The following is a 22,952-nucleotide window of genomic DNA, read 5'->3' as shown; positions in this document are numbered from 1 at the left end:
AATGGAGAATAAAACTGAACTTTACATAATATGATTATTTAACGGTATTTCTCTGAAACTATTTTAATGCCTTTTTTTAATTACAGAAACTTGTGTGGTCTCAGATAATTCCTCTCCCAGTAAAATTGCACACAAATCTAAATTTTGTTGGAATTAAGCAAAAATTAGGTTTCAAGTGTGTCATCTTTGAGTTATTACACTAAGTCTAACAAAGTTTGCCTATTCAGCTAAATTTTGGGACTATATCATAGAAATATGTGACTTGAAAATGGATGCTATAGAGAATGTTCTAATAAGCAAAGGAATAGGAACTGAAAGGCTGTGATTTTCTGGTTGGATAAGGAAGCAGAAAAGTGTTTCAGTAGGTGCAGCAGAACAAAGGGACATAGCAACCTAAAACTGCATTGGTTTAAGTTGCTATGGAAATGCATACTCACACCTGATTCCTGTTCCCCCTTTATATCCCAAATACAAGAGCTGTTAATGATATTTCTTGTGCCTGTGAAGATATTTTTAAAGTCAGACATCACCTAATCCTGCCAGTAATAAGCTATATGCATTGAAATACTCAGTTCAAGGGAAAGTATGAGCCTTTTATCATATTTGTGACTCCTTTATGAATGCTTCCCACTTTATATATATCTTTGTTTAATTATGGAGAACAGAGCTAGACATAGTATTGAATATAGTCACATAAATTACAAGCAATAAATTTATATAGTCTCTTTGCTTCAGTATATATTTCCTAGCTTAGGTTAGAACAGACAAAATGCAGAGTGACAATTGAAGCCATGTGACAGAGAATGTATATTCACTTGTCATGACAAAGGAGTTAATTCAGAGGAAACTCAAAAATTTCTAGGTCCTCCAAAAACCAGACTCATGCTAACCTTTCTTTGAGCTGACGTGGATGAGTATTTTGAGCTGGAAAGCATCTTCCAGATTGCTTGATTTATGCTTGCTGTGGGCTTCTTTGAGCTGTGCCTCATTGACTGGGGTATAAGAAGTGCTGGGCAAAAATCTTTGAATAAGCTTGAATGACCTGCTGTTTTTTATTATGTATATATTTTTGTTACTGTTTTTATTACAGCTGTTTAATTGTGCTAGCAAAAGCATTATTAAATACATAGCAGCCTGACAAAGGTCAAACTATAGGCCTCTGATATCAGCCTAATTACTCCAAGACATTTCAGTCAGTGGATAATCCCAGATGATGTGTTTATATCTAGAGACAGATTTAGTGAGGTTTATTGCTGTGTTCAAGTATGTTCATCACAGCACATTTTTCCTGCCAATCGCTCTTGTTAAGACTTTTACAAGTCTCAGTATTTCACAAGCTAGAAATCTTCAGCTAGAAATAAGTAGGAGTTTACATGTGATGGTACTGAAAAAGATGCCACTTATTTACACAGCCTTAAATAATCTTTCACAATAGTTTTTAGTATGAAACATATTGTTATTATTTTATATTCCCTTAATTTTTGTTTTTTCTCTGATATCTTCTTCTGCAAATGTTCTCTTTACTTCAAATCTATTGCTACACTTACCAGCTGAAACTCTTAGTGGGGCAATGCACCAAAACAATTAACTGCACCAGTGGACCACTCCTTTCTAGTCCTATTAGAAAAGACCTCTCGAAGCTGTGATGAGTTATGATTAGCTAGATACCTGCCTTCCTATCTCATGAGATCTCTGCAGTTCCTTCCCTTCTGTTTTTTGTTATTGTTTTTGTTTTGTTTTGTTTTTGTTGTTTTTTAAAATGCATATTTTAGTCTTCTGAGTTAACAGTGGAATACCACCATTGCCCTGATCTGTGATTATATTTCCTGACATTTTTCCAGATATTGCTTTATATACCTGCACAGTCATAATAGTTGATGAAGATAAATGCCAGAAAAAACTGTATCTCCAACTGTATCTCCTCTTTACTTGTTCATAAGGAACTTTTCTGTGGTTTCTTGATTTGCTGATAATAAGTAAAATATTAATTAATTATATTCCCATGTGTTCTTTTCCTTTTCAGCCTAAGTCTACTATTTAATATTACAGATCCACCAGGAAGCTTTTTAGCAGCATCAGCAGATTGAATTTGGCTCATTGACTAATATAACTGTAGCCAGGCTAAACTAGTAGTGACTACTGTTGGTGGGACAGATTGTCTTTCACTATCTTGCCTCCCAAAGTCATTCTATGCAGTCAAATTGATCACATAGGAGCAGCAGTGGCAGCATTTCCTGAGCTGAAATATAGAGCAATGAATTGATTTTTCAACCTTAATAAACTGGTGTCACACACAAGCAAGATAAACCTGGAGTCAACAGTTATCTATATTTATAAATAACAATATTGAAAATCTATCTCTGGGTTGTCTGAAAGTAGTAAGAAAAACACACAATCAATGCCTTCCCTAAAAGTGATGACTGTGAACAAAGAATTGGAAAAGTTTTTGTAACTCCTCTGAAAAAGTATGAGAATGCATCACTTTTAATGCAGTCTTTAATGGTAGACAATTATTCAATCAAAGCACTATTTTCATTCCCAATATACATGCTATTGCCCAAGTCAAAATGTCGATAAATAAATGCATTCTCTTGTCAGTTATTATGGCTTAAAATGCCTCTGTAATGGAACATCTGAGAAATCTTTCTACTAACTTATTGAGATATTACTTTTAAAAAAAATTCATTAGGTGTATATGTTTTGTCTAGCAGACACATTATTAAAACTACAAGGGGAAAAAATCTTTATAAGGACTTAGTAGTTTCTGATGTCTCCACATGTAAACATATTTATGTAGATAGAATTTGCAGTCATTATACATAAGGAAGGTGGATATTTGTTCTCATTGAAAAATCAATATTTAAAAAAATATGATGTATGTGTAGTATTATTCATCAATAAAACAAAATACAATAACTAACTACCACATATCATTTAATGATAATGCTATAAATATTACTTTGGTAATTTCTGTTAGGAACATAATCTTTCTTCTCCAAAAGTAAAGTATATTCTGTAGTAAAAGACATGAACAGTCTTTGTCATAGACCTACATGTATACAGGGAAATTATTTTTTTTCAGTTTATCCAGACCTATACTTGAAATCGTCAATGTTTCAAGTTTTCTTTCTTTGGCCAACATAACCCTTTTTTTTTCACTGCTCACCAGTTCTCAATACAGGAAACAAAATTAACTATGGTAGGTTCAAGCCCATGAAGGTCAGCATGGCTCAAATTATGTGATGGTGAATTGCATGTACAAAAGATGAGTAAAGTTTTTGTATCATAAATAGATGCTTGCCCTGGCCTTCTGAAGGAACATTCTGCCCCATTTTAACATTAAATAGAATGAGTGTTGTTGGAAAAGGAGAATTTAGCCATCACTGAAATCTGCCAGCAACAAGCTGTCCAAGCTGAGATCCATGCTGGTATAATTTCATATTTTAAACAATTATTTATACTGTTTTGCACTTTCTACTGTTGAGCAAGTTCTTGTTTCTTATTTTTCCCTTCAGTTTCCTAATTTAAATTGTTTGTTCTTACTAGTCAACAAAATCTTAAAAAAGTTATCTTCCTTACAAGAGTTCTATGCCTCTACCACTTTTCTTTTTTCCCTCTTAAAAAGCATTTGGACATAATGAGTGCCCAGATCCTGGAGTGCCAATCAATGCTCGGCGTTTTGGTGATAACTTTCAGCTGGGGAGCTCAATTTCAGTTATATGTGAAGAAGGATTTATTAAAACACAAGGAACTGAAACAATTACTTGTATGCTAGTGGATGGAAAAGTAATGTGGAGTGGACCTATTCCTAAGTGTGGAGGTATGTGTAATATTTCTTTCTAAATCAGAAGAACTTGATGGAATGCATTTAAAATTTTCACCAAATGAAGTTGAGATTTTTGCAAATGAATAGCACAAAGCTTCTGTTATTACTGATACAGTATTAGATTAGAATGAAGATGTTGATCTCTTTTGGGTGTTTGGTTATAGTATTTAAAACTGTTTAAGATGCTTTAACTCTCTGTTGCAGTACTTATATTTCTTCTGTCCACTGTTACTCTAGGCTGGGGAAGACTCTCTTAGAAAGTGATTTTTCTATTTTATAGAAATTAAGTACTTCCATGCATAGCAACCTAAAACCACAGTGTTACGCATATTTCCTTTGACTTGTTTATACTAATTGACACTAAAATATAATATCTGCTTCATTACTTGTCTATATTCTAGGATCTTTGTACCTAAAGGGGGAAAATTAATTCAACTGTTTGTAATGATTAAAAAAAAATTAATCAATGATAATATAATCTCTGGTTTGTTAGCTTTTACTTTAAATAACAGTTTAGTTCTTATTTTCACTATGTAACTCCATTCCTGACAGAATTTGAACAATTTTAATACACTAGTGCGACTGCTAATAATACCCTTTGCATCCGTGTTTACTTTCTGTAATGAATGATTACTGTTTCATACATATAAGGTCTATCAATTTCATTAGACAAAATAGGCCATAATGCCTTTTCTTTATTATACGGCTCATGGATCTGTACAACGTTAGTAATAAAATATGAGGTTGTATTCTCAATGTTACATTAAAATCTTAAATTACTGGGAATATTTTTAAGTGTCAGTCTATGCACAATGATAATATGATCCACATGTGTCTGAGACTCTGAGTGGAAGATATATTGGAATCCTAAAGTTTGAGACACAGGTATATTTGAATTAGAGGGTTTTTATCAGCTGTAGAATTAGAATATTTTTTAAATTTATAATAAACTTAGAAGGCAAATTAAAGTATTTTTAAATTAACAATTTAATTTGGTCTGTTAGGGTATTCAGAAGTTTTATTGACTGTGTACACATTTGTCTCTAAAACAGAGGTGGTTGATACATGCTTTATATATATGTCATAATTTTATTGTTATGTATATCAAGTCAAAGGCATAAGCTCCACATATTGCCTAGGAATGTGATTGCTGTGCAGTTTTCTCTGCAGTTCAGAATTTTCAGAAATTACAGTATACAGGAGGGCGCTATTCAATAATCTGGTGCAGATGAACAACGTCAGCGTACTAATTTTTCAGGGCAATCCTGGCTAGCCTCTGCTGGGACTTCCTTCCAGCTCTGCCCACTGCAGGATTTTGTTTCAGTTCAGACAGTCACTTTGTGGTCGCCAAACCCCTTTCCTGTAACCAATCCAGTCCTGTTCAGTTTTCTCAGGTGGAATTGGATATGTCTGTGAAGGCACCAACTCTGTGTGTGTGTGTGTATGTGCATGTGCACAAGTGGGCATCCCTGGTTCCTGGCTTCTTTTCTTTAGTGAAGGGGTCCTGCTTTTGCTGTTCTCTGATGATTTTGAGTTTGTGATTTCCTCATGCCTTTCATCTTTCCTGTGTGAGGGTTATAAGGAGGATTTTCCCATAACCTGTTCTAATATTGTGCTCTTGTACCCATACAGAAGCTCTAACCTTGGTCTTCCTGCGTAACTCTCATAAGGCTGAACATCCTGCCATTCTGTAGCATTAGTGACAAGCTCTTCAAAAAAACATTTCTAAAACTATGAATCTACAAGATGTTTCGTGATTTTGTGAATAGCCTGTTATCCTAAAGAATTTTTTCATGCTCACATATGAAAATTTGCTATTTCAACCCATGAACCTTGCTATACAAAGAAATAAATACAAATGACTTTGTGAGAATTCTTAGATCAGACTAAGATTGTCTTTTACTGTTTGACATAGGTCTGTGTTTGATAAAGATATTCCGCTTGATGACCACCTATAGCTGTATTATATTTCTAAAGTTTCATTTTGAGCACATGAACATTGGGTATGAACATGTCAGACAACCATCAAACAGGACTATAAGAATGAAGAGGGGTTTAGATTCAATGTAAAAAAGGTTAGGGAAACAATCCTTTGGCATGATGACTGGAGAGTTTTATTTTCTAGAAAACAATGCTTTTTAAGATAAGCCCAGTAGCTTAGCTATTCTGAAGGGAAGTACTCATGGGTTTAGGAAATCAGCATGTAGTGGTGAAAGTCAAACAAAAAAAATCAATTAAGTATTTTTCTGCAAGAGCCATAATCAGAGGACAGATAAGAAACATTTTCTTTAAGGAAAACTGGCAGCAAAACTCTCTTAAATAAAATCGAGAAACTATTCCAAATTCAGGCAATCTTACAGTGTGCATTATTTTTAATGCATTACTTATATGAATATTTTTGTAATAGAGGTTTGGAACTTTTTCTATTTTAAATGCAATCTGTGTCATGAAAATTTGGTGAGAATATGGAACTTTGTATAAGTTTAGCAACATTGTGCTCTAACTATGGAGTGTACTGGCTGAGAATAAGGCCATCTGGTTCCTATTCTTGTCAATATATTTTGTAGTTTATAGGCACCATAGGTATTATGAATATTTAAAAGTGCTTATATATAATAAAATATAGAGATTACGAATTCTCTAGATTTAACCTTCTGGTTGTTGAGGTAAATATGAGTTTAAATAACTTATTGTTTGACTGGTAGTGTATACTGAAGGCAGTATGAAATAAAGACTATAAGCTAAAAGGTGTGAAACGCCCACTTTAAATCCATCAGTGAGTAAAAAAAGTATACATTGGCATATTTAAAAGTGTTTGCAACATACTGAATTCTGAACTCTATAACATCTAGAAACCCTTTCTCTTCCTTATACATGAGGGAAAGATGGAGCATTATGTCCTAAAAAAATAATAAAAAAAACCAACAAAAAACCCCAAAGCAACAACAACAACAACAACAAAAAACCAAAACAAACCTATTTACAGTAATTCATCAGTTTAATGTACGACCTTGGTATTCTCCTGAGAAAAATGAAGATCAGACAATTGTGTAATAATTCATGGTCTTCAACTTGAAGTCGTGTCAAAAAGAGCAAAATTCGTCTATTTTTTTGTAATGGAGAAATTCAAAATAATATAAACTGTGATATATACAGTTCTATTTTGTCAAAATGAGCAATCAAAATGTTTTGCAGACTCTGATAGGTGAAATAAATGCAAACAGAAATTTAATAAATATCCATGTTTTTCATATTTTATATATAAAAATGTATATAAAATATTTTATATTTGACACTATTTTTAGTAGAGTCATTAGCTTGTCAATGGTACAGTAAGACCGTTCCAACTTCTTTGAAATATATACTGATATGCATAGTTAGCTGTGACCCTAACTGTGACATCGGCTTTTTTGTTTTTTTGGAGTAGCCTTGTATGCATAAAGGCCACTGGAACCATGGTGTTATGAAACTCTGTGGTGCAGCCTGCTCTTCCTGCAATGTAATATGCTTCTGCTCTCCGTCTAAATGGAAAAGGCCCTGGGTGCCCTGGTGGACACCACGTTAAACATGTCCTTGATGCAAAGAAGGTCTATGGTATCCTAGGATGGATAAGGCAAACTGTTGAGTAGGCTGAAGCAGGTTATCTTTCCCCTCTACATGAGTACTGCTTGCAGAGGTATATATTGTAATATTCATATGTATTTTCCAATTAAAAAATACCAACTAATCTTGTAAGAATGGTAAGTATATCTTTTTCATGAATGAGGAATTTGAACTGCTAACATGCCAAGCAAAATATACGTGGTATGACAGTGGATTCCGTGATGTCAAACTTAAAATAACAGTTCACCGATTTCTAGCTTTAAACTCAGCTGAAACTTTAGCAAGTTTTTCAAGTCTCTCTGCCCATAATTAAAAGCAAAAATAATGCTACTTTGTAGAGACTGTGTTTTATTTATTCTCTTTAGTGCAAAAAATGTATTATACTCATAAGAACACAGTAGGGTAAAACCTTTTTCAGAATTATTGAACTGTTTATTTAAACTTTTTAAGGTCTTAAATCAGTACTCTCCGTCTAATTCTGAGCACCACAGAGCCTGTCAGCTTTAAAGAGACTGCATCTTCCTGCAACAGGATTTTCAATATTTGTTAATTCTAATTGTCCTGCATTGAAATAGGAAAATATGAATTGCACCTAATAAATCTCTACTATTTACCTTTCTCTTTGTTTCATTTTTAGCTCCATGTGGTGGGCATTTTTCATCTCCAAGTGGAGTAATCCTCTCTCCAGGCTGGCCAGGGTATTATAAAGATTCCTTGAATTGTGAGTGGGTGATAGAAGCTGAACCTGGACACTCTATCAAAATTACATTTGAAAGGTCTTGGCTGATGTTTTTCTTACTTCATGTTTTCCAATTTTTACCAGGAAACAAGAGTTATTAGCTTTATCATAACATTAATTTGCATTATTTCTAAAAACAAGCAATTGTATTATCACGTAGGACTTTTGTAAACTCCTTCAGAGCACAGAAATTATCTTCATGCCCTAAAAAGCTTTTGGAATTTCTGCCCTCTTACCCATATTCAAACGTGTTTAGCCTAGTAAAAAATGTTGTCTGTTTTTAAATATTAGCATGTTTCATTTGCTTTTAACTATATTGCTATGATGAATTATAATTGATAAGTTTTTTTCCTCTAAAAATCTGAATCAGCTGTGAAAACTAAATTAAGCGTAGTCATAATTTTCCGCACTCTGAATATTTAGTTATAATATCAACTGAACTATTGTTGTGAAAGGACTGTGTGCTCTCAGCATGGAGTTCCAGTGTCCTCAAATTACTGCAGCATTCCATTTTTCCTAGGCTGATGTCTTTCTAAGGTCCCTTCCTTATTCAAAAGATTGACATGTGCTGGAAAACCTTACATTTCTCATGGTAGCAAGATCTTGGCATTTAATTTGAACTCTTTATCAGGAAACAAGACAAAAAAAATGCAATAAAGAATGCTATTCTTCTTATGTTTTAGGGATTTTTAATTGTAAATATTAAAAAAAATTAGATGAAAATCTACAGAAAAAGTGACATTGATGATGAAAATTATAGTGTAGAAATATCATACAAGTACTTTTCAGTTGATATTTATGCAGCATGATTGTACTAGGCCTGCTCATTATAAAACAGCATATGCAAGTAATACTAATATTACTAATAAAGTCTGACACTCTTTTTCATACAGTTTTTTTTTGTAATACATTAATGCCTTTTCATAAAATTGAACAACCCCTATTGCTCTTGTAAGAAAGATCAAAAAGAACAAGATGTGGTCTCTCTGGATCAGAGAGAAAGCTTCTATCCTCTTTATGACACCTTTTTTTTCCCATTGCTGCTCATTTTTGACACTCTTGTCACTTGTCAGAAATTGGTCTGGTATGCATATTGCTCAGATGCAGCAATCCAGAGAGGCCCTACTCGCAGATAAACATGCACTCTTTTGTGTCTCTGTGCAGAACTACGCTTAAAAATATACCTATGTATGTTCACACAGATGCACTTTGATATATATAGTTACATGTCTGGATACAAAGAAAAAGTTAATCTATAAATTAAATGCTGGAATAAAACTTTATAGTGTATTGAAAGGAAACTAAGCTGCTGCTATGTTGTTTGCTTAGACATTATTGTTCACATAGTTTAAGTTTGCCTTCTGAGTAATTTATACGTTAGCTTTTTAAAGATTCATTCTAGTCTTGGCTACCCTTGTTCTGCTACTTCTGCTTGCAAATTTTCAGCTGCACTTTCTTAAGAGAAAAGGATAATTTTGTTGAAATACACAGTTTTAAAACTATAGCCAAATGACTTTCCTATATGATTTAAAAAACCCTAATATTTTGCCCATTTCTTTGTCTTTTAACTTTGTCCTGAGAAACACACATACTCTTTCTAGCCTTTATTGGTGCAAATACCAAAACTTCCACAATATGTGTGATTGTTCGAAAGATTTTCACTTGCTTTGTGAGAGATTAATATTTATAGTACATGTCTATAATTTTTAAATAATTTTTAGATTTTCTAAGTTTCCCATTTGCAGGGTAGTTTCCTTTTAATCTTCCTACCTTCCTATATCTTCATTCTTATAATAGTGAATAAGAGCGAGGTGCTGCATTCCATGACTGTATGCTAAAGAATTCCTGTGTCAAGGAGACAGAGACATGAGAAAAAAAGGAGATCTACAGACAAATCAAATAAAAATAGCTATTAACTTTTGTGCTTTTGGCATGCAAAAAATAACTTTTTTATATCTTTTTATATGACTGTGCAAAGATTTTTTAAAATGTTTATTCCTGTTCTACAAGCATAGCTAACATGGATGATCTGTTGATATTTTGTTATATATCAGTACCTTTTTAGGCTCAATTGAAATGATAGAAGTGAGAAATGGCAATGCCATTCTTGATTGTAATGAAGTGTTTACCATGAAGCCTAATTATGAGTATTTAAATGTGAGAGATGCTGATAGCAAACTACTGATTGGAGTACTAGTCACGTTTGTCTATTGAGCATTTACTATGCAGCAGGAAATCCTGACACTGCAATGAGTTGATAAGAGTATCTCTTAGAAACAAAGATGTGTGTTATAAATATTCAGGCACCTTTGTCTATTCAAATAAGACCTCCTAATAAAAGTGTATGTGGGATCTCCTATGTTAAAACATTTTTCACTCCTGTCTGCTGGTGAGTCCTCTATAAGATGAGCCATAACGTGGCAATTAAGAAATCCAGGTCAATTTAACAGTAGTGATCAATTAAGTAGGAAAGGACATTGGAAGGGTCTTGAATGGGATATTTCTTATTCAGTTTCCTAAAAGCCCCTACTGTTTTGTTACACCAGAGGGAAAAAAGTATGTACATATAGCGGATATGTTGAGCAAGCATCAAGGGAAAAAATATTGAAGGAAAAACTGATATAAGCATGAGATTTATAAATTAAATTTAAATTGACCAGCTTTTGAGCTAAATGACCAAGCACAAGCATTGAACATAATGCCCTCTTCAAATTTGTTTCAGTTCATCTCACTTAAAAATAGTTATTACATTTTCTTTCATGGCTGATTATTAATTCTTTTTCATCTTCATATTTTTCTGCTATTTGTGGTGGTACATATAGTCAAAGTAGTTTTGAGAGGATTTCCTTTATGTCTTTGGAGATTCAACTTAGTTTCAACTTGACTTGAGAGGCCTGGTAGTTGCATTACATTTATAAAATCCACAGGTTTTTACACCTTCTTTTTCAAGTATGCTTTTGATGTAGGTGCTAAGAAAGCTGAGCAAGACTAAATGATCTGTTTCCAAGATTTCTCCCTTGTTGTACGGATTTCTGGGGGAAAAAAAAGAAAAGTTTTGGAAAGAGCAAGTTATTGCCTAGCAGCTTTTTAGCAGGATGTGATTGTGAGTTACTGGGGGAGCTAAAAAAACCCCAAATTTTCAATTTTCCTGCTTTTAGGATTATCCCTATTTTTCTACCACTTCAGTTCTGTAACTCCTTATTACTTTAGTTCTTTAGTGCTCTTTTATACATTACTAAATGGGAGCAGAATATCAATAAAAAGAAAATACATGTTTTGTAGGTTTAATTTGTCTTCTTGTGCTTTGCCAGACTCCTTTACATCTTTAGGCTCAGAGTCATGGGACATAAATACTGAAATATCGAGTTTCTCAGTACATTGGCTTTTCTAACAACAGTTCTTTGAATGATTTCACAAAGTTGAATTAGGTGTCTAAGTAAATCAAAGTCAGAATTAAGACTATCTGAGGATCATTGTAAAATCCTGCTGTTAATTGTTGCTTTTTTAATTCTGGAAAGGTTTTTCAGTAATCCATCAGATTATTATAAGCATTATGATTGATCTAAACTCTGTCATAGCAACAAAGAGATAAAGCACTGTCAAAATACCAAACAGGTGTTTGGAATTGCTGATACCATCTAATATGAGACAGACAAGGAGATGCTTGGCAGAACTATCACAGTCAGCTTTTTCTTGCAAGGGAGAGCACACACACTGTATTTAAAAAGGCATTTTGTTTTCTAGTGCTTTCTAAAAAGGATTTTTAGTTGTGGGTTTTTCTTCAAATAGCTTCTGTCACTACTTTGGACTGAGTCTCAGCTGGCAGAAAGCCACTGGAGTCAAGAGTCAAGTAATTCTATCCCTGCTTATAGATGATTGTAAGGTAGGAACTCAAGAGTATGAGCCATTGATGATACAAAGTACCTTGATATTTTTGCCAAATGCATCAACATGCCCTCCATATACTTTAAATTATTATTCAAAAAGGAAAAATAATATTATTATAAAATAGCATATGCAAGTAATAGTAATATTTATAACAAACTGTTTCTAGCTTTGCTTTCCTGCTACACAACCAGCTAAAGAAATTTAAATTTATTTCTTATTATATAGGATAATTAATATTATTGCAATGGTATTGAAAAATAGATACGTGGAGAAAAAATATTTTCAGGAAAGGTGCATAGTTTAAAAAATATGGGTTTATTGAATTTGTTTTAACTGTGTCTTAAATGTGTGCCTCTGTGTGTTTCCATAATTCCAGATTTCAGACTGAACTCAATTATGATGTTTTGGAAGTTCATGATGGACCAAACCTATTGTCTCCACTTCTGGGTTCTTACAATGGTACACAGGTCCCACAGTTTCTATTTAGCAGTAGCAATTTCATGTACCTTCTCTTTACAACTGATAACAGTCGTTCTAACAATGGATTCAAAATACACTATGAAAGTAAGTACTTCTGTGTTGTATTATTTGATCTCCCCTCCCCCTCAATGCTTATTCTATTCACATACAGATATCATCTGGGCTAAATTCCTGTTGTTTCCCAATCCGAGAAAGATTTAGTAGTGTTAATCTGCAAAAGAGATGACTACTAATTTTATTTATATTTAACGTCATTCTTAAAGCTCTGTGCTTTACGAATCAAAAGATGAGAATGAGAAGAAAATGCCTTTCTTCTGGAAGCTGCTTTTATGTCCTAATATTCTTATATTTTATACAATGCATTTTTGTGAGTGTAAAATGGCATGAGATCAGGAAGATTATGAGAATCTAAGAATAAAACTGAATTAGTGTTCTGGTTGATGTATCTGCAGCTCTAACTGAAGGAATGAGAAAATGCAGTTTACATAATGACCTGAAAATCAAGAAATGGAATTGGTTAATTAGGGATTTTTAAGATTCTAAAAACCTGCCTATATGATTTTTTTTTCTGGTGTAGAAATACTCTTTTGTCCTTATTATAGTCATATAAGCTATGTTGCAGAAAGTATCTGTAAGATTTCATACTTTATGAATTATTAAAACTCCTATGTTGAAATATTATAATTCAACTTTCATTTTGTCTTTCTAAATATAACTTCTGTTGTAATAATTCCTACTCATATGATAAATAATATTTTTACTATAATCATTATCTTATTTACTTAGTAAAGGTCATCGGCACATTGTTTGTACTTCTACTTGTTGGAATTGCCACCAAAAATTTCCAGATGTTCTTAATTTTTAACATTATTTTTTGCAATATTCACTATTCCCATCCACTATAAGGATACTAAAAGTAATATGCATAGAGGAGATATTGCCAGATAAAATTTAGATTTATTTGAACTCCAACGAATGTTAAATTCAGGCTGTTTATAAAGTCTCTTATTATACCAAAATTATTACCTGTCCTAGCATTCACTCAGAAACGTCTATTTTGTATAATCTTCTACATTATGAAAAGTGATGATTTTGTTAAGTTTTCATCCATTCTGAAGTTTGAAGGAAGGCTCTCCTAACACATCAGGAAAACTAGATTAAGATTGCCTACCAAGACACTAAATTCATAGAAAGACTGAATAATGTTAAATGGTAGAACTTATACTATGAGAATGTGAAGAGCAAAAAGAGGAAATCTGCACTTATCACAAATAATAAACAGTTTCAATTAAATACAGTTGGAAAGGAAACCTGAATAAATAAATAAATCCTTTATAAATAAATTATTGAATTTCATTATAAAATCCTATTTTTTGTAAAATTGATCCACCCCCCCACAATTCTCTAAGCTAGTGGAGAAAAAAAGCTAAGTTTATACTCTCAGCGAGCATGTAAAATATATATTCTTACCACTTGTACATAAAATAAACTATTTTCTGTATTTTCTTTTCTGTTCAATAGCCTCTGTTTATACCCATTTTATTTTTGGTGAATAAAATATTCACCAAATATGTTTATACCCATTTTATTTTTGGTGAATAAAATATTCATTTTATTTTTGCTTAATTCTTACTGGTTTCTCATCTTGCATTAACCAGTACAATCCATTTCTGGTTTTGTTTTTGGGAACACAAAAATGATCAGTTATCTCCTATTCATCATTTCTTCTCCCTTCAAATATTGTATTGAAAGCTAAAATCTTTTATATGTTCATAACCTTTATGCTAATTATATATTTCCACAATAAATTTCCTTGTTATGAAGGATTTTTTATTCCTTCTGCGTAGGAATAAAAGGAATAACACCTATTAAAATCTTGCACTGAATACTTCTAGTAATTTACTAACTTCAGTATTATCTGTAGAGGGTTGGGGTTTTTTCATTATTATTTTATAACTAACATCTTTATATGAGCTTTATATATGAACATATAAATGAATTAATCTAAAAAGTTTAATTTTTTTAGCCCACATTGATATCCCTTTGTCAAGTCAACTTCTCTATTCTTTTCTGCTATTCTTTATCTTCTTAATGTCTCATATATCAAATAACACTAGGTATGGGTATGATTTATGTAAATAATTGAGCTATGTAAATATTTAAAATATAAATATCAGAAGAAATGTAAAGAATTTCAGCTATGCTAGCAAACTTTGATCAGGAAAAAATAAAGGCTGAAAATCAGAATTTTAAGTGATCATCAAAGATTTTTAATATCCGCATCAGGTACAAAAATAATTTAATTTTAGTAAGACAGGATTAAATTATGGGATATTTTTCTCTGCAACAATGGCAGGATTCAAACTGTGATCCATATTATCTTTTAATGGTAACATGGAGAAGAATAGTGGAAAGATAATTCACTGTAAATGTGAGATTATGAAGCCCTCACCTCACAACCATCACAACCAATTACTTAAATTGAAAAAAATCTATACGTTCTTTTTTAAATTATTTTATTTTCCCTTTTGTTTTTAATTCTTTTTAATCTAGGTGTAACTGTTAATACTTACTCTTGCTTGGATCCCGGCATACCAGTGCATGGACGTCGTTATGGACATGACTTTTCTATAGGTTCCACTGTCTCATTTAGTTGTGATCCAGGTTATAGGCTCAGTCACGAGGAACCTTTACTATGTGAAAAAAATCACTGGTGGAGTCACCCACTCCCAACTTGTGATGGTAAGGATGAACAGATTTAATACAAAGTACTTTAAAATATACAAGTTTTGCCAAACTATTATTAGTCAAAATGAGTTAAATACCAGAGCCTGTAAAATTTATAGTGTTAGGAAAGAAAAAGATTAGTAAGAGGAAATAAGTGCCGTATATCTCTGTGATGAGACATATGAAACAGAGAATATATAGTTATTTAATCCTGCAGATTACTGAAGGTGTGTCTATCTGAATTTATGTAACTGTGAGCTAATTGATTGCAAACTTTGTGTATATCTGGTTGTAAAGCACTTATTACAGATTAAAAATATTTGTGTTTGGGTATCCATCTATGGACATAGATTGCTGACATAAAAACCATGAAATTAAGTTTATTTGCACCTGACTCAAAAACATTTTTTCCCGTTTCATGATGATCACTATGTTTCTAGCTTGTTAAAAGAACTTTACACCCTTCAATCACTGTGGAAATTTTTTAGGACCACATTATATCTGGTGATTATTCAACCAAACAAAAGTTGTCTCCACAATATCATTAAATGTGAAAAATTATCTAACATTTTTAGTCATCTCTTGTAATCTGAATTGTTCATTTTAATGCTTTCCCAGTTGGAGTCGTATCAATTATATGTACTACTAAGAAAGTAGATTGTAATGTTCATTCAGTTACATTATTTGAGACTTAATATTTGTACTTCTTAAAAGAGCTTCCCTTCTTGCAGCATGGTGCATGTTTTTGATATTCAAAATGTTTTCAGGAATAAAAAAGCCATTTAATTCTAAGTTAGTATTTAACCAGAGAAAGTCTCCTGAGATTTTATGAGCTACAGAATGTACATGATACTGTATTTTTTCTAATACAGTTCTTAGTGTCTCAGGACACTAATTTTGAAAGAATGATCTGAATGAAGACTGATGAAGAAAGTCATTGAATCGTGTAATTTGCCATATGGAAGACTATTCATTCCCACTGCATTACTTTCTTTATAAAATAGTAGGGACTTCTTTGGCCTTCAGATTTTTTAGTTAAGAAACGCTTTGAGATTTTATATTCAGGAATTTGAAGGTGTCAGTATATGATAATACTGAAAATCTGTGGTAGCAACAAGGGACGTGACTAATCACTGTTCTTAAAATGGCCCTCTGTAGTTCTCCACACCCATTTTCTGAAAGATTCTACGTCTCAGAAAGGCTCTAGCAATGAAGAATTGCAGGGTTCCCACCATTTGCAGTCAAGGGGATAATATTTTGTTGAATAGGCCACAAAACTAGGATATGTTTTCTAATGGTGATAGGCACTAGAAGCTAACCATGTAAAACAAAAAAATAAGCATACTCCCTATGAATACTGTGCTCTGTTATGGAATAAACTTATATATTGTGATCACTTTCTTCCTAAAGATGCTGAACTAGTATGCAATTCATTAGGTAAATGAGGTATCCTTTTCTCCAGAGCACATTGCTAAATGGTGATTTTCCATTCAATAAATATGTTGTAAAGGTAGGATTGAGTACATTTATTCTACTAAACGTAATCAGTTTATGGTTGATGTAATTTTAATTTCATTGCTAAATTTCCTCTCTGGTAGAATGTTTTTTAAAACAACCCAGAGTCCTTGCACCCCAGGCAAAAACAGGCATTTGCTAAATGGGCTGTTCTTTGCATAAATTACAAGTATGTGTTTGTATTAATCATACCACTAATAAACACATCAGTCACTATTACTGTGCATTCAGAATGTTACTCTGATAGTTTCTGAAGAGACAAGTTCTTTTTTGGTCATTCTTTTTGATAACTGCATTTCTTTTTTTATAATTACATTGTGTAGTGGTGTGGAGGCAGACCATGGTAATTGTACAGATAGGTCATGGCAACTCACGAGTGGGCGCAATTTGGAGAATTGACTATAAAAGGAAAAATTTTAGACTTCTTAAAGCAAGTTCCTCCTCAAAGTAGAACATGGTGTTGACTGAAATTCTATTCTCTGAAAGAGTGTAAATGAAATTTTTCATTATATGTTTGATCTTGCACAGATAAACATCACAAAAAAAGAGCTAAAAATGGATGGCTACGAGCTTTGCTGAGAAAACACTGCTTGTATCGCATCTGTACCATTCCCATCTAGTAACTACGTATGATTCACTTTTTACCTGTGTGTCTGGAAAGCCTTGAATGCTTAAAACTAAAAAGACCAAGTTATACCTTAAAACGTCCTTTCTATATGAATACTAAAAGAGAATTTTGCTTTTAAGCTTTGAATATATGTGAGGAACCCTATTCTACCCATTATATGAATTACTCTAGTAATCCAATCAAAAATTACAGGAAGATGAATGTAAAAGCTAGATATCTACTTAACAGTGTAAAGTGCTCTTTATTCCCTTCATCATAACATTAAATTGAATGCTAATAGATAATTCTTATTCATTATTTGAATTAAAAATAAATATTGTCATTTCCCTGATCTTAATTTAATTAAGAAAATTAATAAATAGAATGAAAATAATTCAAGGAAGATAAAAAACCTTCAATGTTTATATTGGAAACTCCTAAAAGTCCAAAAGAATTCAAAATTACTTATGCAGTACATGAGGAACTTATTCAGGGAATAATGCAGAAGTGTTATGTCCTTGCTGTTGACATCTTTGAAATAAAAATAAGGATTCCATTAAAATACAGCTATTAAAAAACCTACTTCAAACACTCAGTGAAGTAGAAGCCAGAATTGGAAATGGAGAGTGTCTGGTTTCTGTAGATTTAAATGAGAAGGTCAAAATGCAAGTTTATATTGTGAGTAATCTAGGCTACATTAGTTTATATTTAATTCATCTCTTGTGTAATATAAATAAAGTCCAAGGTTTATTTCTTGAAGCTGAGTATGTTAATTTGATGTCCATATACTTATTTATTTACCCCTACTGAACTGCATCCCATTTTAAGATACATTATATTTTCTATAATTAGAGAAGACAAATGCTGAAGTTACTTGGTCTGTGAAGCACAGTATATGATTCAAACTCTAATTCACTGTTTCAATAATTTTCAAGTCTATTTTATATGCCACTTTTATTATCCAATTGCACAATAAATGAAAATAATATCAGAATTACATTTTTATTTGGAAGTTAGAGTCAATTAAACAAATTAATGTAATGAGGCCTCTGTGTGTTTTCCACAGACATATATTTGTATTTAGACTTATATATAGACAAACCTATTTCCATATAAATAGATTTTTCTCTTTTTTTTCTCTGCAGTCCTTTCTAAACTAGCATATGTTATTAGTCTTCTTTGATGATGCTTCAAATCTAAAGCTAATTGTTATTACTAATCAATTATAATTGTGTGTTTTCTCTTCCCGTTACTTCTCAAAATCAAATAGTTTTCAATCATGAGTACTTACAACAAACTGAACTTCTGAAATAAAAGTTGGATTTTTTTTTCTGAAAGCTTTTCTTCTTCTTAAGAATATTTTATATTTCCTGAGAAAATTAAGACGCACAATTTTATGTTAGCATCTGAGTTGCGGGTGATGATCTATGGTTAGTCTCTTGAAAAATCTTTACATAAGAAAATATTAGGTGATACCATTTGAAAATGTGAAAAATGCTAATTTCACAAATAACACCATTACCAATCAGGCTAAAAAAAGTAAAACATTTTGGTTTTTTGTTTAAGTGAATTACTAGTGAACATATAAGTCTTCATAGTGAACATGAAGTTAGAAAACATATCTTATTGAAGTAGATTAAAAAAACCCCATCTCATTACTGATCCAAAATCATAGATTCTTACATGGCTTGTTAGCCTTCCTAAGTGAGACCCCAAGAGGGACTACAACATAATGACAGTTTAGCAGAAGATCAAATGGGTAAAAATAGACTATTAATAAATTTAGGCTGAAAATTATAAGACTATTTCTAGTATTGTAGGATTGATTTCCTATAACAGTTTTATAGTAGAATGGTCTCAAATGGAACTCTGCTATGAATGACAAAAGTCAAGTGTTTTTATTACAATTATTAATATATTTTTGTGATGAAGCATGGACTGCATGTCTCCCACTGAGACATGAGTAGCCTGACTAAAGATTCTGAAATTATTTGGGCCAAAAATTATTTTCAAAATATATATTGGACCATTTTCTAAGCTAGACACGGGTTTTTTTTGTGCTTGATCATGTTACTGAGCAAAATTAATGCACTTGCATCAAAACAGAGTGTAAGTAATCAATCCAATATTGTAAGAATTTATTTCAGCAGAACATCTGAACCATGCTCCATTATTAAATTAGGATCCTCATTAATAGTTATCCAAAACTTGCTCCTACATCATTTCTCATGACCACAGTGTATACTTCCAGGTACCTATCCATATTTCATACAGTCACTTTTATATTTTCTTCTCTTTACTTTTTTGTTCTTCTCATTGTTGTTGTTATTTTGTGTTTTTTAAATTTTCTTTTTTTTTTTTTTTTTAGATTCTCACTATTTGGAAAAGAGTAATGCAGGCATGTCTTGATTCAACTTCTCTGATTACATACAAAATTAATTAGTGTGTTAACATAATGCTCCATTTTTCACATTAGAAATCAAAAGCAGTGCTTCAGTTATATCCCTAAGATTTCCTTAAGTATTCATTCCACTTTTACTCTTTCCTAGCTTCCATCTTGGTATAATCAGATAAGGTGAAAGAAAGGTAGAATTTGGAAACACATGTGTTTCTCCTTTGCTGTTCTTATTTTTATGTGCTCCTGTTTTCCTTTGCACTCTGAAAAACTGTCAGATACTAGTAGTGATATTACATGCTTGGGCTGTTAGCCATCTTATCAGGGCCAGTTGCACATCCACAATTTCAGATTTGTCAGCTTGGCTTTATTTTCTAAAAGGCTGCTCCCTTGATGCCTTTTTCTGCCATCTGCTAGCCTTCATAGAGTTACACTGAAGGCCTGATGACATGCCATAGATGTTTTGCCACTATTTGCATTCCTGAAATGTTTTTCAAACATCCCCTGTAAAATATATTATTTGGTCTATAGCCAATGATTATAAAAGCTGGCTGTATTTTTTATTTAATGGATGAAGTAGATAGTTACCATTAGGAGCTCCAATAATACGCTGTCACAGCCTGCCTTGGCTGTATTTTGCTAATGTGTAAATATAGCAAGATCAGATGATAAGGTGGCAGTATTTGCCTTCACTGTCTCTTTATCAGAGAAGCAAGGAGGAAAATTAATATGGAAGGAGGTTATTTGCCTGTGGCAACACTGGAGAGATTGGGCAAATGTGGTCCTAGAATGTCTTATTTCAGCCTGTGGTACTGGATTTGCAAATTTCCATCTTACAATTAGGCCAACAAAGGCTAGAAAGTTGGCAGGAGAAATAGCACAATCATGAGGCTATCCAGGCAAGTAAGCATGTTTAAAACAGAAATATAGATAGAATGACCAAACAAATTTTAGCTAGGCAAGATAGGGCAGTCTTCATCCTAGTATATAGGATGAAATGCCATTTCTGATTAATAAAAAAAGTCTTATTAAATGTACACTTCTTTTAGTGCCCTGAACACAATGATGATATGCAGTGCCATAACCGCATTATGAGAAATAATTGATCTTCATGAAAACATTCCATAGTGCTACTGAAATGTCTGGAAAATGAATGTATTTCATTGACACAAATGTCTGCTTAGGTACAGGGTGAGATTGAAGGTATGTTCTGGATATTCTCTTAATTCCCTGCCCATTGTGTCCTCAAATCAGTTATGAATTTACATCTACAGGCAGAAAATTGTGACATATCCATATAGTCATTCTCAAATATATAACATTAAAAACAAAGGCATAATGAGTATAATGTCAACCATTTACTCCGTCAAAGTGTAGCAGAAAATGCCATAAACAGCATAAATATCAAGATATAGCAGAAGAAACAGCATGATGAAGTAAATTACTGATGTAGCATGTTCTGAAAGGCCAAACTTCTCCTCCCTTTACAAGTCACGCTGTTGAGTGCTGCATTAGGAGTTGCTCCTGATGTTACAGGAGGGGTAGGAGCAGGTAAAACCAGAGCAGGTGGGACAGCATCTCTTAGAAAGAGGCAGTGCTCTTCCAGCCTTTGACAGGCATTGCTCCTCCAGCCTTCTCTCACCCTCATTGCTGTGGCAGCAGGGTGGGAAGCACAGACATGAGCAAGAAATAATTGAGTGACTGCTTATAGAACAAAAAGAGGATTTGATATTTGTATCAGCTGGAGTTACAGACAAATAGCTGCTGTTTATATCTCTCAAAAAGTGCCTTTGAAGACCTTCAACATCTCCTAAAATTAAGAGAAGAATTTATGTTTTTTACTTTGGAAGGACTGCTCTTACTACTGGAATGGTCTAGATTATTTGACCTGTAACTTGTGAACAATAGTTCACTGTTTTTGTTCTAAAATATTCCTGCAAAATAATTTTGGTAATGCATATAATGAGGCTAAGGAAAATAAAAGGAATAGATGCTTTTAACCTTGAGGGAAAAAAAAAAAAATAGAACTACTAATTTGTTTTATAATGTGTGCCCTTCTGAGATAATCTATATTCAGAGAACTCTGATGTAATAACTTGGTACTGAATTTTAATAACTGTTATTGATATATGATAATTCTAAAATGCAAGACTCTTCCTTACTTAAAATTACTTGATTAATGTTGTATTTCAAAAACCCTGGAACAGAAAATCATTGAGCTGTACATTTTTGCCACTGTTGTAATGAATATTTTTTTTTTATTTTGCATTAATTAAAGCTCTAATTTAATTTTTCTATTGCTCAATTACCAATTACTTCTATAAACTTGCTAATGAAACTATAGAAATGCTTATTCTTATATCAGAATCTGTCATTAGCAGTATCATAGATATAAACACATAGCCAATTATAATAATTGTATTCACGAAACCATGTCAATGCTCCTTGCACAAACCGTCCTTGCACAAATATTTTAAGTAAATAATTCTTCAATAGCCAAGATGCATCATTTTGACTCTCTAGCCTTGGCTTCTCTTTAAGTGGTATTTTTTGGCTCTCTATCACCTGTCTTCATCTCTCTGCTGACCTTAACAGTTTTCACAGAGGCTCTAGAAACCTAAAAAGCAGCTAATGAAACGTGATTTTGATTTTCTTATGCATATTAAACACAAATTAATTAATAATTTATTACATTTCTTTTTTGTATGAAAATGGCCTGTAGTCATATATGAAATTACTGTATCATTTGAGTATCTACTTTTAAGTAATTTTTAAGGCAGAAATTTTTAGTTTTTTTCTTCACATTGATTGTTATCTTTATGTTTTCTATTATTTATATTATTATTTTTATTGTTATTATTTTCTTTGTTTCTAGCTTTATGTGGTGGCGATGTTAGAGGACCTAGTGGAACAATTTTATCCCCAGGTTATCCTGATCTATATCCAAATTCACTGAATTGCACATGGACTGTGGATGTTACCCATGGAAAAGGTAAATAAATCCTTTTCTCTTTTTCCACTTTTTACATATATATATATAAATCCAGTATTCTCTTCTCTAGAAGGAGAGCTAGGCTAACACCAAAGCACTCGGATTTGCATTGCGGATTTTTGGGTTTGTTTAATTTTCTTGTAGTAATTCCTAGAATTCCAGAAGTGGACTAGGCCCTTA

General features: G+C 32.4%; 1 protein-coding gene across 4 annotated transcripts in view; it reads left to right on the top strand.

Moving 5' to 3' along the window:
* CSMD3 (CUB and Sushi multiple domains 3) overlaps positions 1-22,952 on the top strand; it is a 574,229-nt gene that overhangs the window by 325,729 nt on the left and 225,548 nt on the right. For all 4 annotated transcript variants that reach the window (XM_032747038.3, XM_032747036.3, XM_032747040.3 and 1 more), the window contains 5 exons: positions 3,626-3,820; positions 8,067-8,205; positions 12,433-12,620; positions 15,090-15,278; positions 22,656-22,772. In XM_032747038.3, coding sequence (XP_032602929.2) covers positions 3,626-3,820; positions 8,067-8,205; positions 12,433-12,620; positions 15,090-15,278; positions 22,656-22,772 — 828 coding nt within the window. The remainder of the gene's footprint in view (positions 1-3,625; positions 3,821-8,066; positions 8,206-12,432; positions 12,621-15,089; positions 15,279-22,655; positions 22,773-22,952) is intronic.

This window comes from Taeniopygia guttata, chromosome 2 (assembly GCF_048771995.1).
Source record: "Taeniopygia guttata chromosome 2, bTaeGut7.mat, whole genome shotgun sequence".
NCBI lineage: Eukaryota > Metazoa > Chordata > Aves > Passeriformes > Estrildidae > Taeniopygia > Taeniopygia guttata.
This window is presented reverse-complemented; position numbering and strand designations above follow the sequence as displayed.